Source organism: Mesocricetus auratus, unplaced genomic scaffold, assembly GCF_017639785.1.
Source record: "Mesocricetus auratus isolate SY011 unplaced genomic scaffold, BCM_Maur_2.0 Super-Scaffold_4256, whole genome shotgun sequence".
In the NCBI taxonomy this organism is placed as follows: domain Eukaryota; kingdom Metazoa; phylum Chordata; class Mammalia; order Rodentia; family Cricetidae; genus Mesocricetus; species Mesocricetus auratus.
The window spans coordinates 50,284,281-50,298,776 of NW_024429182.1; the positions used below are offsets into that span (position 1 = coordinate 50,284,281).

At 49.6% G+C, this 14,496-nt stretch overlaps 1 protein-coding gene and 1 long non-coding RNA gene across 2 annotated transcripts; one reads left to right on the forward strand and one right to left on the reverse strand.

Moving 5' to 3' along the window:
- Positions 1–586: 586 nt before the first annotated feature.
- On the reverse strand, positions 587–9,332 carry Slc22a6 (solute carrier family 22 member 6). Its single transcript, XM_005063881.4, has 10 exons — positions 8,597–9,332; positions 8,129–8,232; positions 7,744–7,898; positions 5,926–6,094; positions 5,378–5,501; positions 5,132–5,247; positions 3,999–4,213; positions 3,759–3,867; positions 2,063–2,266; positions 587–1,775 (listed from the first exon to the last, which is right to left on the reverse strand). Exons 1-10 carry the CDS (start codon positions 8,963–8,965, stop codon positions 1,685–1,687), a joined length of 1,656 nt encoding a protein of 551 aa, XP_005063938.1. The 5' UTR covers positions 8,966–9,332; the 3' UTR covers positions 587–1,684.
- LOC110340611 lies at positions 6,088–13,956 on the forward strand. The gene is made up of 2 exons (XR_002382408.2): positions 6,088–6,648; positions 12,806–13,956. It is a non-coding gene; the product is annotated as an uncharacterized LOC110340611 (long non-coding RNA).
- The last annotated feature ends 540 nt before the right edge of the window (positions 13,957–14,496 follow it).

Here is a 14,496-nt window from a genome sequence, read left to right on the forward strand (position 1 = left end):
CTCAGAATGCTTAATCACACCTGCATAATACCTTTTCTGTTGCAGGCAACACAATCGAAGGTTCCAGGGATTTGGCTGTGGTGTCTTTGTGGGTTCCTCTATCCAACCTACCACAGGACCTGGAAGCTCAGCTGGTGAAGCCTCCGTCCTCTAAATTTCTCTGGGGCTGTGAAATTTCTGGAGAGTGGGACAAAAACTTAAGGAAGGGCTTCTTACTAGACCGAAGCCTGTTTGGGACCTCGCATGACAGGGTAAAGCCTGGGAGTGTGGTTTTTGAGGCGCACCCTGCAAGGACCAGGTAGTTGTGGGTTCTCTGGAGTGTTCCATTTTGCTCTGGACACAGAGAATGCTACAAGGTCCCTGACACACTGACTGAAAAGACACTGAAGTTGGAATATAGCAGTACTACTTCCAGATTTGAGCATTGTGGCACATCCTGTAATATTAGCATTTGGGAGGCAGAGGCAGAAGGATCAAGGTTCAAGGTCATCTGCAGCCACATAGTAAGCGTAAGGTCAGCTGGGGTTATACAAGGCCCTATGATAGTATTTCCATTGCTGGAACAAAAAGCATGACCAAAAGCAACTTGGGGAAGAAAGGGTTTATTTCATCTTACAACTCCAAGGTCATACTCCATCACTGTGGGAAGTCACAGCAGGAACTGAAGCAGAGGCCATGTAAGAACCCTGCTTACTGGCTTGCTCCCTGTGGTTGGCTGAATTTGCTTTGTTATAGCACCCAGGATTACCAGCCCAGTGGTCTGGACTCTCCCACATCAATCATCGATCAAGAAAATGCTCCACAGGCTTGCCTATAGGGACACTTCTCAATTGAGGTTCCTTCCTCTTGGATGACTCTAGCCTATGTCAAGTTGACAAAATAACCAAAACATGAAACCAAACCAAATTAGTCTCAAACAACATCTACCTCCAGAGTGTGACTTCGAGGAGAAACTGAGTTAATATATTCAAATTGCTTAAGACATTGCCTGGCACATAATTAGCACTCAGCGTTGGGTCTCCCTGGCTGTTCCATACTGGTCAGTCCTCATCTTTCTTCTGGAACAGTCCCTGGGTCCACAGGAAACAACATTGAAAACTCAGCAAACACAGGAAGGATTAGGTGGGCTAGTGGTCTGAGCTTGCAGAGGGCAGCATCCTGACCTTACCTATGATCATCTTTCTCTTTTGCTGTTAGAAGTTCCCATCTGTTTTTACAGAGGGAGAAGAGCCCAAAGTAGAGCCTCTGATTGGCTGCATTTGTTTCAGTTTCTCATCGAGCTCTGATTTCTGGGAAGGGAAGGGAGCATAAGGCATTTAGCTAAAACAGAAATGTTAGAAAGGAGAAGTGGAGGCAGAGAAGAAGAGAGAGGGACCAAGGTAGGAGAAGAGAGTCTTTTAATTGTCTGGGGTTCTTTGTAATGTCCTGGATGTGGAGGGCAGTGGAGCTTGGGGAGGGGCAGAACGTGTGAACACTGAGCTGGAAGACCGCTGACAAAGAGCACATTCTGCTTAAGAAGCTGCACACAGTCAGACCTTTTGATTTCTGTTCCTTGTGGGGTCTACTGAAGTGACCTCTGGGGAGGCATTTCTCTGAGTGGCAGCTTCCACTCACTCCAGCTCCTCAGGTGACAGGACCTGTAGAACCCCACTCCCTTTAGTGCCGTGTGAGGCCCCTTCTGTCCTCAGAGTCCGTTCTTCTCCTGCGTTGAGGCCTGGAGTGGTATCATCTGCTTCTGCTGCTCCTGCTGTAGTTGTCCCTGCTTTCCTCTGCCCCTGGAGGAAGGAAAGCAGACAACTGGGTTTGCAGCCTCCTGTCCAGGTCTGAGATGGTGCAGGCTCTCCCCTCAGTCTGGGACTAGCTATCTGCTATCTGCCCCAAATGGCAACCACTCCTTCCTGGAGCTGAGAGCCCCGAGAAGGATTTGGTAGCATCTGCCACTCGGGGACAAAGGGACGAAATGCTGATCTGGAAGAAGAGCCCTGGGTTTGCGCCTCAGTGCCACCCCAGCCTGGGTGGGGTGCCTGGAGAAAGTCATGATCCTCTCTGGGGGTGTGCCCACCTGTTCTTCAGGTCCTGCACTGTATCCGGCAGTGGCTGGCCCAAGGTCTCTGGCAGGAGAGTAACGACAGCACTGGCGGCCACAGGGACAGCGCCGAAGATGAAGAGAGGCATGGAGGGGTAGAACTCGGCGGTCATGCTCACCAGCGGGCTCACGATGCTACCCACCCGGGCCATGGTGCTGCCCATGCCCAGGCCTGTCTGCCTGTGGTCAGGTGAGTGTTGGTTAGAGCTCTGGTGTGGATACCAGGGGCCGCATTTAGAGCAGGCAGTTCTGCCAGCCCTGGACATCTTTGTGCCTCCTCTTTCCTGCTTGATTAGCAAATGATTTCACATTTTTGTGTTTTGCTATTGGTTGTGCTGGATATCAAAGCCAGGACCTTGCACAGGCCAGGCAGACACTTCACTACTGACCTGCATGCCTAGGCCATTGTGGTGACTTTTGCAACAAAAAAAAAGAAATTGAGAAGGGCTGTTGTTGGGGGGGGGTGTTGTGAAACTGAGTTCTGCCTGTCCTTAAGCTACTGTGTGGCCTTCAGCCAATCTCTTTACATCTCTGGGTTTCCAGCTGTCACATGAGTTCACTGGGTAAGACCAGTGATTCTTAGGTTACCATCATCTGGAATGTGTTTGTTTTCCTCTTCTCTCTCTGGTTGTGCTAGGAATAGAACTCAGCATCTCACACCTACAAGGCAGCTGCCCTGCCCCTGAGCTACATCCCAGCACACCTGCATACCTTATGAATTCTAGTTGTCTCCATCTCACAGAGACCTATTAGTCAGGGTCCCCAGGGGAAGGGATCTGGAGGCTGCTCATTGCTTGTGTGTTAAGAACATCCATTCTCCACGAGAGGCTGTAGAGATGGCTCAGCAGCTAAGGGCACTGACTGCTCTTGTAAGGACCTGGGTTCAGTTCTCAGCACCCACATGGCAGCTCATAACCATCTATCTGTAACTCCAGTTGCCTGGGATCTGATGTCCTCTTCTGGGCTCTGTGAACACTAGGCATGTACATGGTATATATACATACATGTGAGCAAAACATTCATACATGAAATAAAAATAAATAAGTCCAGCTAACCAAGAACATTCTCTATGGGGGAAGTTAAAAACATTAACTCAGGAGGCCAGTGCATTGGGGATCAGTGCAGGCTTCCTTGCTAGCTGTGTGACCCTGCAGAAGCCTTCTGTTTTCACACTTGTAAAAGGAGAATGATAGTGCCTGCCTTGGTCTGTTATGAGAAATAAGTGAATTAATATTTGTGGAAAGGTTAAGAAAGTGCTTGACACACAGTATATGCTTGACTTGAGTGCTCGGTACACCATACACATTTTGCCTGGAAACCTGTAAAGGCATCCGGTAGTATCTAAGATGTCTCAAGGTTGTCATCACAGCACCATGACTTCTCAGGTCTTTGACATTTCATGTGATGTTTGCATTCAGATTTTAAGTAGACATATTATTTTATTTCTCAATGCCTTTCCCATCTCGCTATAAAGTGATGCTGAGTTTATCCATATGACTGGCATATTGCCAGGTGTGGTTCTTGTAGGAAGTTGCCTGCATGCTTGCATCTTTGGTTTAAGATGGAGTTTAGATATGGTCACAGCTTGGAACTTGTGTTCTGGCTTTAGTGTGAGCAGGGGACTGTCTTTCCCTAGACCGCCCCCGCTCCCATGCCCTGGGCTCCCACTCACCGGATCACTGTGGGGTACAGCTCTCCAGTGTACAGGAAGATACAGTTGAAAGAGGAAGCCAGGCAGCCTTTCCCTAGCACAGCCAGGGAGGTGCGTATGATTGTCTGGTCTAGAGAGAAAGGAATGGGGAGAGTGGGAACATAGGATTGAGGGTGTGGGTACTGGCTTCTGAGAAGCTGGGTTATGTCTGAAGGGGCAGGGTGGGTGGGACTGAGAGCCAAGATACTGGTAGGTGCTCACCCTTTGGTATTACCCCATTCACCAGGATGCAGATGCCTGCCAGCAGCAGGGAGGCCAGTTGTGCCGGCCGGCGGCCCAGGGAGTTGATGACGAGGAAGCATACGAACTTGGCCGGTAAGTCCACAGCACCGAAGATCACCTGGATAAGGTACATGCTGACCCCAAAGCCTTGCAGGTCCATGACCAGCCCGTAGTAGGCAAAGCTAGTGGCAAACCTGGTAAGGAGGGAAGGGGGCGTGGGCTGGTTAGACTGGCTTAAACAAGTGCATTCTTTCATAAATACAGTGATGCATGGACGGTGTCCTGCTTTGGGACCTAGGATCTGCTTTGGCTATTGCTTCTTCAGACACTTAACAACTCCATACTCAAACTGCACAGGTCAAGTAGTGGGGCAGCCCTCCAGTCCTGTGCTAATTGGACACCCCAGGGAACTGGAGAACTTACACTTAGTTACTAAGTAGCGTTTATACACTTTCAGTCTTTATCTTATCTGCTGGGCTGAGGTTACTACATAAGTCACATCAAGGTGTTGGTAATGGCTGGAATTGTCTGAGACTTATCTGTATCTCTCGGATGAATGTTTAGGGGTTCACAAAGTGTAGGTTTGGGGATAGAACCCTCTACAGAGAATAAACCCCAAACTGTCAGCAAAAAATTCCTTTGGCAAGATTGCTCTTCTGATCACACCCCACTTAACTGTCATGGGATTGCCATGGTGATGCATATGAGAGAGATAATGGGAACACTGCAGGGAAAGGAAGATTTGGGGCTATATCATCTTTGGCCCAAGTGTGTTTTTGGGATAAGTATGGGTCCTCTTATGTCCTAGGCACCACCAGAACAGTCACTGTGGTCTGCCCTCACAGCATAAATGTGTGGGCTCTGGAGACCGTGGGTCCTGATGAGGTGGTTTATACAGGGACAGGGCTGGCGAGAGAAGCCAGGAGACGAGTCTGAGCCCGGGACTGGTTGTGCCGGGTCTCTTGTCTTTTCAGTGCTCCCACTGCTCCTCGTAGCAGATCTGGTGACCTTCCCTTCCCTTCCCCCACCTGCTGTTCCCACCCGTGGCATCCAGGCCCTCCCCCAGTCTGGTTTTTGTCCTTTGATCAGCTTGCTTGTTTGTCTGAGCCTACCACAGCATGGAGAGGCAGAGGAAGAGGCGGCGAAGGGCGGGGCAGCGCAGCAGCTCCATGGCCTTTGCCTGGCCTTTGCCTAGCATCAGTTCCTTCTGTAGGCTGGTCCGGAGCACCTGATGGGATGGGCATGACTCAGGGCCTGAGCTCCTCCTAGGGGACACCCTTGGTCCAGCCTGAGTCATGGGTCTTGGTCCTGTATCTGGGTTGGAGCTCAGGCAACATCTAGAGACAAAGGGCTCTTACCTCTATACTCAGCTTAGCGCCCTCTTCATGCTTCCCATTGATCCTGGCCACTCTCTGCAGGGCTTGGAGGGTGAGGTCCAGCCTTCCTGAGGAGGAGTACCAGCGGGCTGACTCAATGAAGAACCTGGGAGTGGAGATGGAGAGAGGGTAGATGTTGGCACGGTCTCAGTTTCAGTCTTCTGGGTTAGTTTTGGGAACCAGGGCCTTTGCTAAGACCCCTTAATGATCTCCAAGCAGTGGCCAGTTTGATAATCACTCATTCCCAACCCAGAACTTAGCTCTTGGGTGCAGGGTCGGGAAGAACAGTGTCAATAGGAGTGTCACAGTCAAACTGTGGGGTGCCAAAGACCTGTCACCCTCCTCCAGTACAAAATCTACCCCTACAGCCTTGGCTTCAGAATCTGTTCAACAGAGGCATTGGATTGGGGTCAGCTTTCTGTCCTGGGTGATTTTTCTGGGGAAGTATGTGCCCACCTCTGGGAGATGGCCTGTCCCTTGTAGCCATGCAAGGTTCTGGGTCATTGCTTCCCACCCCAGATCCCACGTACCAGGAGTAGATGAAGGCGACGAAAAAAGGCACAGAGACCAGAAGCTGCAGGTGGCGCCAGTGGGGCACAGCGTAGGCCACACCAGCCAGGATGAACTGGCCCACACTGTAGATGTAGCCAATCAAGGTGCCCACATAGGCGCGGGTGTGGATGGGCATCCATTCCACATCTGGAAAGGGTTAGAGTGGTGCAAGTAACTGGGCTGCTAGGCAGAAAGAGACTCCTCTCTTGCCCCCTCCTGATCGTGTTCTTTCCCAAAGCTCTGTAGAAGATGTTTCAGTGAGGCTGGGTGCCAGGGTAGGGAGAGTGGAGACATTAAAGGAAGCAGGGTCCCCAGGGACTGCCTTCTCCATGCTCCTGCTGCTTCTTGTCTCTGCCCCCAGGGTCTGCCTCCATCCCCTTTCCTGCAGAGCTACTCTGATCACTCAGCCTGTTCTCAGCAGAAACCACTTCCCTTCTCAGTCTTGGGCTGGATTCGTCCTCAGTGGTCAGAGCACTGTTTATCCAGCCTGGAACACCAGTCCAGGCAGGAAGGGACCACTGCTCTATTAAGGTCTCCAGAGGCAGGCCTAGGCTCCTTGTGGGATACACTTGAATATGCATATTGATATTGGAGCTGGAGCCTTAGGCTTGCTCAGCTCAATCTCAGACCTAACTAGTTCCTTTTGTCTTAGAGAACTGTGAATCCCTGGATTTCTTTCTGGACTTGAGAGACAACTTCAGGTAAATTTCTTTTCTTCTCCCCAGCCTCAGATTCATCTGGGAGATTGTGTGTGTGTGTGTGTGTGTGTGTGTGTGTGTGTGTGAGAGAGAGAGAGAGAGAGAGAGAGAGAGAGAGAGAGAGAGAGAGAGAGAGAGAGAGGTCTACTCTACTAGAGAAAGCACACTGATGGTCCATGAACACACTATTCTCCGTCACTAAGTGTGTTTGGTGCATATGATGCTAGTTTATCCTTGTTTAGAGATATTAGATTAGCCACAGTATTAACATAATTATGATATTTTATATTAATTTTTAAAAAGTGAGTGAGATCTGGGTGTGGTGGTGTATGCCTGTAATTCTAGCACTTGGGAGGGGAAAGCTGAGTGTCATGAATTGGAGGCTACGTGCTAAGACCCTGGATCAGAACAAAACAAATAAACAATACCAACAAAAATGGAGTAAGTTCTGACTTCTTGGCTGGGAGTGCCTTTGGTATCTCTATATAGGATGTTTCCTTTAAAACAATTACATTTATTCTTTCTCTCTTTCCCTCCCTCCCTCCCTCCTTCTTTCCCTCCTCTCCTTCCTCTCTGTGTTTATGCCATGGTAGGTGTGTAGAAGTCAGAGGACAACTAACTTGCAACAGTTGGTCCTGGGGATCAACTCAGGTCATCAGACTTGGTGGCAAGTGTCGTTATCCACTGAGACATCTTGCCACCCCAGCCTTTTTTGCTATTTAGCACAGACTGGCCTGGAACTCATTGTATAGATCCATCTGACTTCATCCTTGGGACAGTCCTCCCACCTCTGGCTCCTGAGCGCTGGGGCTGTGGGTACCTGCCACCATGCTTGGCCTGTCTCACTAGCCTTCGGCTCTCCTTTGGATACAGTCTTCACCACTCCTAAGATCTCCTGTATCTGTCTTGTCTCGGTCACTCTGACCGTGAGTCTGCAATCTTATTATGGTGGGAGCTGGAGAAGGCAGGGTGGTGTTGATTGGAAATGCAGATCTAAGGGAGGTATTGGTTGAGAGCAGGGGGCTCAGGAGGGGAGAGCTGAGGGAGGAGGCTGACTGGACTGAGTGGTGAGAAGGGACATAGGTAAGTAGTCCTCACTTAGTGTCATGCAGTTGATTGCAATGCTAGCCAAAGACATGCCCGAGAGGAGCCGGAAAATACAGTAGACGGTATAGTTGGGTGCATAGGCTGCACAGGTTCCTGACACAGCTGTCTGTAGGTAGTTCAAGATCAGCACCTTCCGACGGCCCAACCTGTGGGGGAGGGAAGACTTGTGGTCAGGGGCCTGAGGAGTGCTGGGGAGGGTGCCGTGGGCTGAGTTATACAGAAGAGTTGCTGCCTAGGGCGAGGCCCAGGGCTTTGGCCTTCTGAGGATCTAGGAGGAATCTCGAGTCTTTGACTTAAGCCAGCCACCCCTGCCTTGAATCCAGCCAGGGGCCCCGATCCCAGTTTAGCCCAGCTCTTTGGCTTACCCAGGACTGACCTGTCTGCCAGGTAGCCAAACACCATGGCTCCCAGCAGCACTCCCACCATGTACAGGGACTGGGCCAGCTGGCGGAAGGCCCGGTGAGAGCACACGAGGTTCCACTGTGGGGAGAGGTAAGCCAGGGTTGGGCAGAGAAGAGCCCAGATGCAAGGAAGTCGCTCAGCCTCCTCAAGGAAGGTCCTCTGGGGCCCATGCCGCACTCTTCAGTCACACTGTCCTCTGCTGTTTGTCTCACTGTTCCTGGGCTCTAAGCACACTTACGACACTCGGCAGCTTCCACACCCACCTTCTACAAATACCGTCCTCTTGGACGCTTTATCTCATCTTCTGAGCTTGGCCCCCAGGGAACTTGACTCTGTGTGTGTGTGTGCGTGTGTGTGTGTGTGTGTGTGTGTGTGTGTGTGTGCATGTCTCTGTCTGAGAGGTGAAGTGGTGTCACATGGAGAGGGAGCCCCAAATCCTTACCTCAGTTACGATGGTTGAAGGGAAGGTGCTGTTGTCATAGACCCAGCCATCAATGCAGGGCTCTGTGACTCCAGTGCCATTGGCCTCTGTGCCGTTGTGAAATGGTGGTACCCACTGTGGAGAAGTAAAACGGAGGCAAGCCTTGGGCCGTCCCTGCTTGTCCAGGGGCAGCCAGGCCTCCAGACCTCCATCTTTGCTGAGGTTGGCATTGGCAGGTGGGCGGCAGTGGTGAGCAGGGATGGCAGCGGTGAAGTTCTGCAAGGTGTTGTGGGAAGCCATCAGCAGTAGGGGGGCAACCACCAAGGTGACCTGGATCAGCTGGAAGCGTCCGACGCCCCCCACCTGCTTCAGGAGGTCATTGAAGGCCATGGGGTTGGGCCGGGCTGAGTGGTCAGGGACTGAAGACCTCCAGTTGTAGGACTCCTGTCTGTCTGCCTGCTGCCCTTTGCCTGAGGAGTGGGGTTGTTGCTGCCTTTGCAGCTGAGTGACTCCCGGAGCTGGAACTGAGCCGGCTCTGTGGCGGGACAGCAGGCTGGTGGACCGCCCCTCCCTTCTCTCTCCCCTGGTTCTGGCCCTCCCTTGCCCTCTCCTCTTTTCTTCACTTCGGGGGTCTGGCAGCTCAGCTTTCAGGGTCTGCTGGAGCCCTGACTCTTATGCAGGCAGCTTTTAATCTTTGGCCTGAAGATAATGAGTTAAAGAGTGACTTGGTTGGTGTCAGGAGGATTAACTCTGTGAGTATCCCTTATGTCAGTGGAATTTTTCCAAGAGGGTATAAAGGGCAGGAGGGGATGGTTCAGACGGAGAGAGGATTCACTGGGGGCTGCAGAAGGGGACAAGGTGGGGCCTCCTGTCTTCCCTCTGTTGAGGAGTCTGAGCTCTGGGAAATATGGTTTCTGTGGACACCACAGTCTGTTTCCGGGAATAACAACAGAGACAACATGGCAAGTCTGGTTGAACCTGAACTTCAGTATAGCCTTAATATTGTACATACCATGTTTATATTCAGAATTATGTGTTGATTTGAAATTCAGATCTGACTGGGAATCTTATATTCTTATTTGCTAAGTTGAGTAACCCTGGTCTTTGGTCTTTCAAGAGCTCACCTCTTGCTGGGCTACAGCTTTGTTCAACTGGAAGAAACAACAGTAGTCATAGGTTGCTTTTGAATCCATGGGGATCAAAGGCAAAACCAGATATAATGGGGGACCACTCTTCTGGGGATCTCAGTTTTCACCTTCTTGGTTCTTCTTCTTCTTCTTCTCCTTCTTCTTTTCTTTTTAAAGACAGGGTCTCATGTATCTCAGGGTGGCTTCCAGATCAATGTGCAGCCAAGGCTGGTCTTGAATGACTCCTCCTGGTTCCATCTCCTAAGTGCTGGGATTTCAAATGCATAGCACCACACTTAGTTTTTTTCTGAGACAGGGTTTCTCTGTGTAGCCTTAGCTGTCTTGGAATATGCTCTGTAGACCAGTCTGGCCTCAAACTTAGAGATCAACTTGCCTCTGCCTCCTAAGTGCTAGGATTAAAGGTGTATGTCACCACTGCCCTCCTACAATAAAAATTCTATCTATCTGTGTCTGTCTGTCTGTCTATCTATTATTTGTGTGTCTGCATGCGTGCCTGTGGCACAGCTTGTGCATGGAGATCTAAGGACAACTTGTAGAAGTGGCCCCTGTTTCCTTCTTTGTCTTGATTCAAATTTTCACTTTGCATGTATATATGTGTACCATATTCATGCCTGGTACACACAGAGAGTGTCAGATTCCTTGGAACTGCCATTACAGATGATTGTGAGCCACTATGTAGGTGCTGGGAATTTAACCAGGGTCCTGTGCAAGAGCAGACCACGCTCTTAACCACTGAGCCACCTCTTTATCCCCCCTCTTCTGTTTTTTTTAAATAATAAGATTGAACCTAAATTATTTTTAGCTACAAGTCTAGGACCTGACTTGAATTCCTCCAATAGTTTTTGGCTCCTGAGCCTTGGCTACTCACAATCAGAGGCAGTGTTGTACACTAACTGAATATTTCTGTCATCTGATTGGTTGGATCACAGACTGGGGAGGCTGAGGACAGGTTGCTACTCTATGGCTTTGATTTACGAGGTGCATCTGGTGTAAAGCATTGAACCCCGGAGTCAGTCCTCTTGCTGTATTCTCAGGCTGTGTGACCAGGAGCAGGTTATTAACTCCTGTGTACCTCAGTGCCTTTGCTTTCAAGACAGGGCTGGTTTTCATGTCCCTGTATTTTGTTTCCAGAGGGTTAAATAAGCCAACACAGGTAACGAGTTTAAAGAAGCCTTTATCCAAGTATGGTTTGTGCCTGTAGCCCCAGTTCCTGGGGAGCCTGAGGCAGGGGGATCGAGTTCAGGAGTTCAAAATCAGCTTGGGTAGGAGGACAGTAGCTGAAACTTAGTCTTGGCTACATAGTGAGTTTGATGGCACCCTGAACTACATGAACTTTTATTGTTTGTTTGTTTGTTTGTTTGTTTTTGTTTTTCGTTTTTTTCTCAAGACAGGGCTTCTCTTGTAGTTCTGGCTGTCCTGGCCTCGAACTCCCAGACATCATTCTGCTTCTGCCTTCTGAATGCTGGGATTAAAGGCGTGCTCCACCAAACGCTTGTCTCTGAGACTGTTTTAAAGAACTTCTCACCAGATATGCCTATGCAGGCTGCACTTTTCTGCATTACATTGAGAGGGATTTATTGTCTACTTAGGTCCTCAGGAACATGAGGTATTAGACTAGGGCCTTAACTTCAAAGCTCCCACCTCCTCCTCCAACAGGGTCTCATTATATGTGCCAGGTTGGTTTCAAACTCACGGTTCTCTGATCTCAGTCTCTCAAGTGCCTGGAGTCATTGTGTGTGGCTAAAGGCTGAACGCTTAACTATGGCTCTAGAGGTGTTCACTGCCACACTAAAGGGGTTTTAGATGAGCTAACTTTGTACGCAGAGAAGAAGCCCAGAGGAGGTTGTAATTCATCCCAGCCTCCCCCACCCAGCATGTGTTGATTCTAGCTTGGGCTCAATGGGTGTCCAGATGCCTGATACATTCTCCAGGCCAAGGTATATAAGAACCTGTGGCCTGGGGAGGCTAGGACAGCTGGACAAACAGCTTAGAGGTTGTGGGGTCAATTTCCTGCCAAGACTTAGTGCTCTTGTAGGGAAGTAGGTGGAGTGCTGAGGGTAGTGGGGTGACCTCCTGCAAGCACCCTCCCTTTCCACGCTTGCGCCGAATCCTGCTCTGGATAAGAACTTCTGAGCTCCTGTCTTAGTCGGGGTCACTATTGCTGTGATAGACACCATGACCGAAGCAACTTAGGGAGGACAGGACTGATTAGCCTACACTTCCATGTCATAGCCCGCCACTGAAGGAGTCAGGCCAGAGACTCAAGCAGGGCAGGAACCTGGAGGCGGGGGTAATGCAGAGGCCATGGAGGGGTGATGCCTGCTGGCTTGCACCTCATGGCTTGCTCAGTCTGCTTTCTTATGGCACCCAGAACCACTAGTCCAGAGGTGGCACTACCTACCCACAGTGGTCTGGGTCCTCACCCATCAATCAGTAACCAAGAAACTATAGGCTTGTCTCTGACTCCATCTTATGGAGGCATTTTCTTAATAGAGCTTCCCTCTTCTCTGATGAGCAAAGCTTGTGCCAAGTTGACATAAACTAGCCAGCAGAGCTCCTGACCAGTCCCAAGTCTGGCTGAATCTATACAAGTCTCCACTGAGGACTCCAGGAACTGAACTGTGGCAAGATCCCAGGATTTTCAGATCTGGGGACTGTCCCTTGTTGACCTTGTGGGCCACTAAAAATTTAAGATGGGATGCCTCTGTGCTAAATGGATCATTGACTTAAATTCTGGTAGTGCTCAGGGGGAAGGTGTCAGCTTTGGGAATCTTGTAGAAACTTACTTCTGTTCTTAGAACCACATACCACTAGAGCTGAGAGCCATCACTGGACTGAGGAGTAAGGAGACCGAGGCCAGATAGGAACCGGTGTTGCCCATGATCATACTGCAAGCCTCGAACACGGCTCTTTTGGCTCCTTTGTTCTCTCTTCTGTGTGAGTTGCTGTTATATAGGTTAGATTTTCTGGGATAAGTGCTGACTTGGTGTAACTATAGTCTATTAAGTCAATGGGATTCAAAGTGTGGGGCTACATGTGATTTTTATTACTTTGTGACACCTTTCAAATAAATAATTTACAGATCAAAGAAGACACTTTGGCTCAGATCATGTTCTGGAAGCATGGGGTTGAAGTGACCCGGAGAGTTCAGAAGACTCCAGCTGCCTGCCAGCATCTAAGCCGGAAATTTCAGAACCAAAGTGAACCTTGTGCCTTGTTCCTGGCTACACCAACCAGCAGGCAGTACAAGCCTAGCTGAAACCACTGTTTAAAAGCCAGATGTGAGCTGGGGATATTGCTCATTGATAAAGTACCTGCCTAGCATGCAGGAGGCTCCGAATTTGATTCCTAGAAGTACATAACATGGGGCATTGTGACACACAACCCCAGCACTAAGGAGGTGGAAGCTAGGGATCGGAAGTTCAAGGTCATCCTCAGCTGGATACTCAGCCATCAGAGGTCAAACTGGGCTACATGAGACCCTGTCTCAATAAAACAGCAAAACCTCACAAACTAGATACAAGATCGTTTACCCATGAGGTGATCCAGAGAGTGCTCCACATTTGGTGGCAATTCACTGAGCTAGTTGTTGTCCCTGACAGACAGAAGGGAATAGAGGAAGCAGGGAGGGCTGAGGAACAGCAGAAACGGAGAGAAGGAGAAATGGGGTTTGGTGTTTCACTGTGAACCTTAACCTAAGTACAGAAAGAACTTTTCAGACATCTTTCTTTCCCTCACTACATGTCTGCAAGAAAAACACCCTGAACAGTGCAGAAATGGTCATGGTTAGGACATCCCAGGAGCCATACTGGGTTCTGAGTCACTGATAGATGGGAAAAGGTGGAGGTCTGTGATTCACAGAGCCCAGTTCTCTGTCTGGTGGAGACCCAGTTCAACCAAGGCGGGCATTGCTGGCCCGATTGTTGGCTTATTAGGCACCAGTCAGTAGACATCAAGTTCTAAGGGGAAGCCTGATAGCCTCACTGTAAAAGTCAGGTCTCCATGGTCAATGTAGCAGCCCCAAATTGTCTAAAGGTTGCAAAGGAGACTCCTGCATCCAAACTAAGTATAAATGTCAGCTTCCCATGAGGCTGATGACATGGGGCCTTGGGAGGGTAACAGAGGGTCTCTCTGCCCTTTTGCTCTCCTCCCAACCTTTGTTGCGTTCTCAGACTTACTCCCTCACTGCCTTTTTTCTTGACTGTCCCATCCAATAAACCACTTTATGCCAAATCTTTGCCTTGGGGTCTGCTTCTGGGGAAATCTACACCAAGATGCAACTGAGACCACAATTCATTGTACAATCAGCAGGGAGGTCATCAAACCCAGGCTCTAGAGCCTCAGAAGTCCTTTGGGAGGAAGTTGCACAAGTTGAGAACCCCCAACCCCAGATGAGTTATGGGTGAGCCAAATGCAGTGGGAGTCTGACAGGGAAAATTCAAGTGCTGAGTGAAAGGCTGGGGCAGTTTATGAGTAGAAAGAAATGGAGTTAGGCTGGATTTCAGCCTGCAAATGTGGAGTGCTAAAAACAAATTTCTGAGGCAGGTTGGGGCCTGATTCTGCTGGGTCTTTTAAGGGGGTTGAAGTTTTATCCCCGTGAGAAATCACTGAAAGATGGAGGCAGGGTGCAATATAATCCTTTTCATGTTTATTAAGCACCCTCTCAAATCTCTAAATACATGCTCGAGAGTAGTCATTAGCCCTGTGGTTGATAATGGGAATTCATAGAATGTGTTAGCATGCCCTATATGGTCACCAATGGCCTCTGCTGAG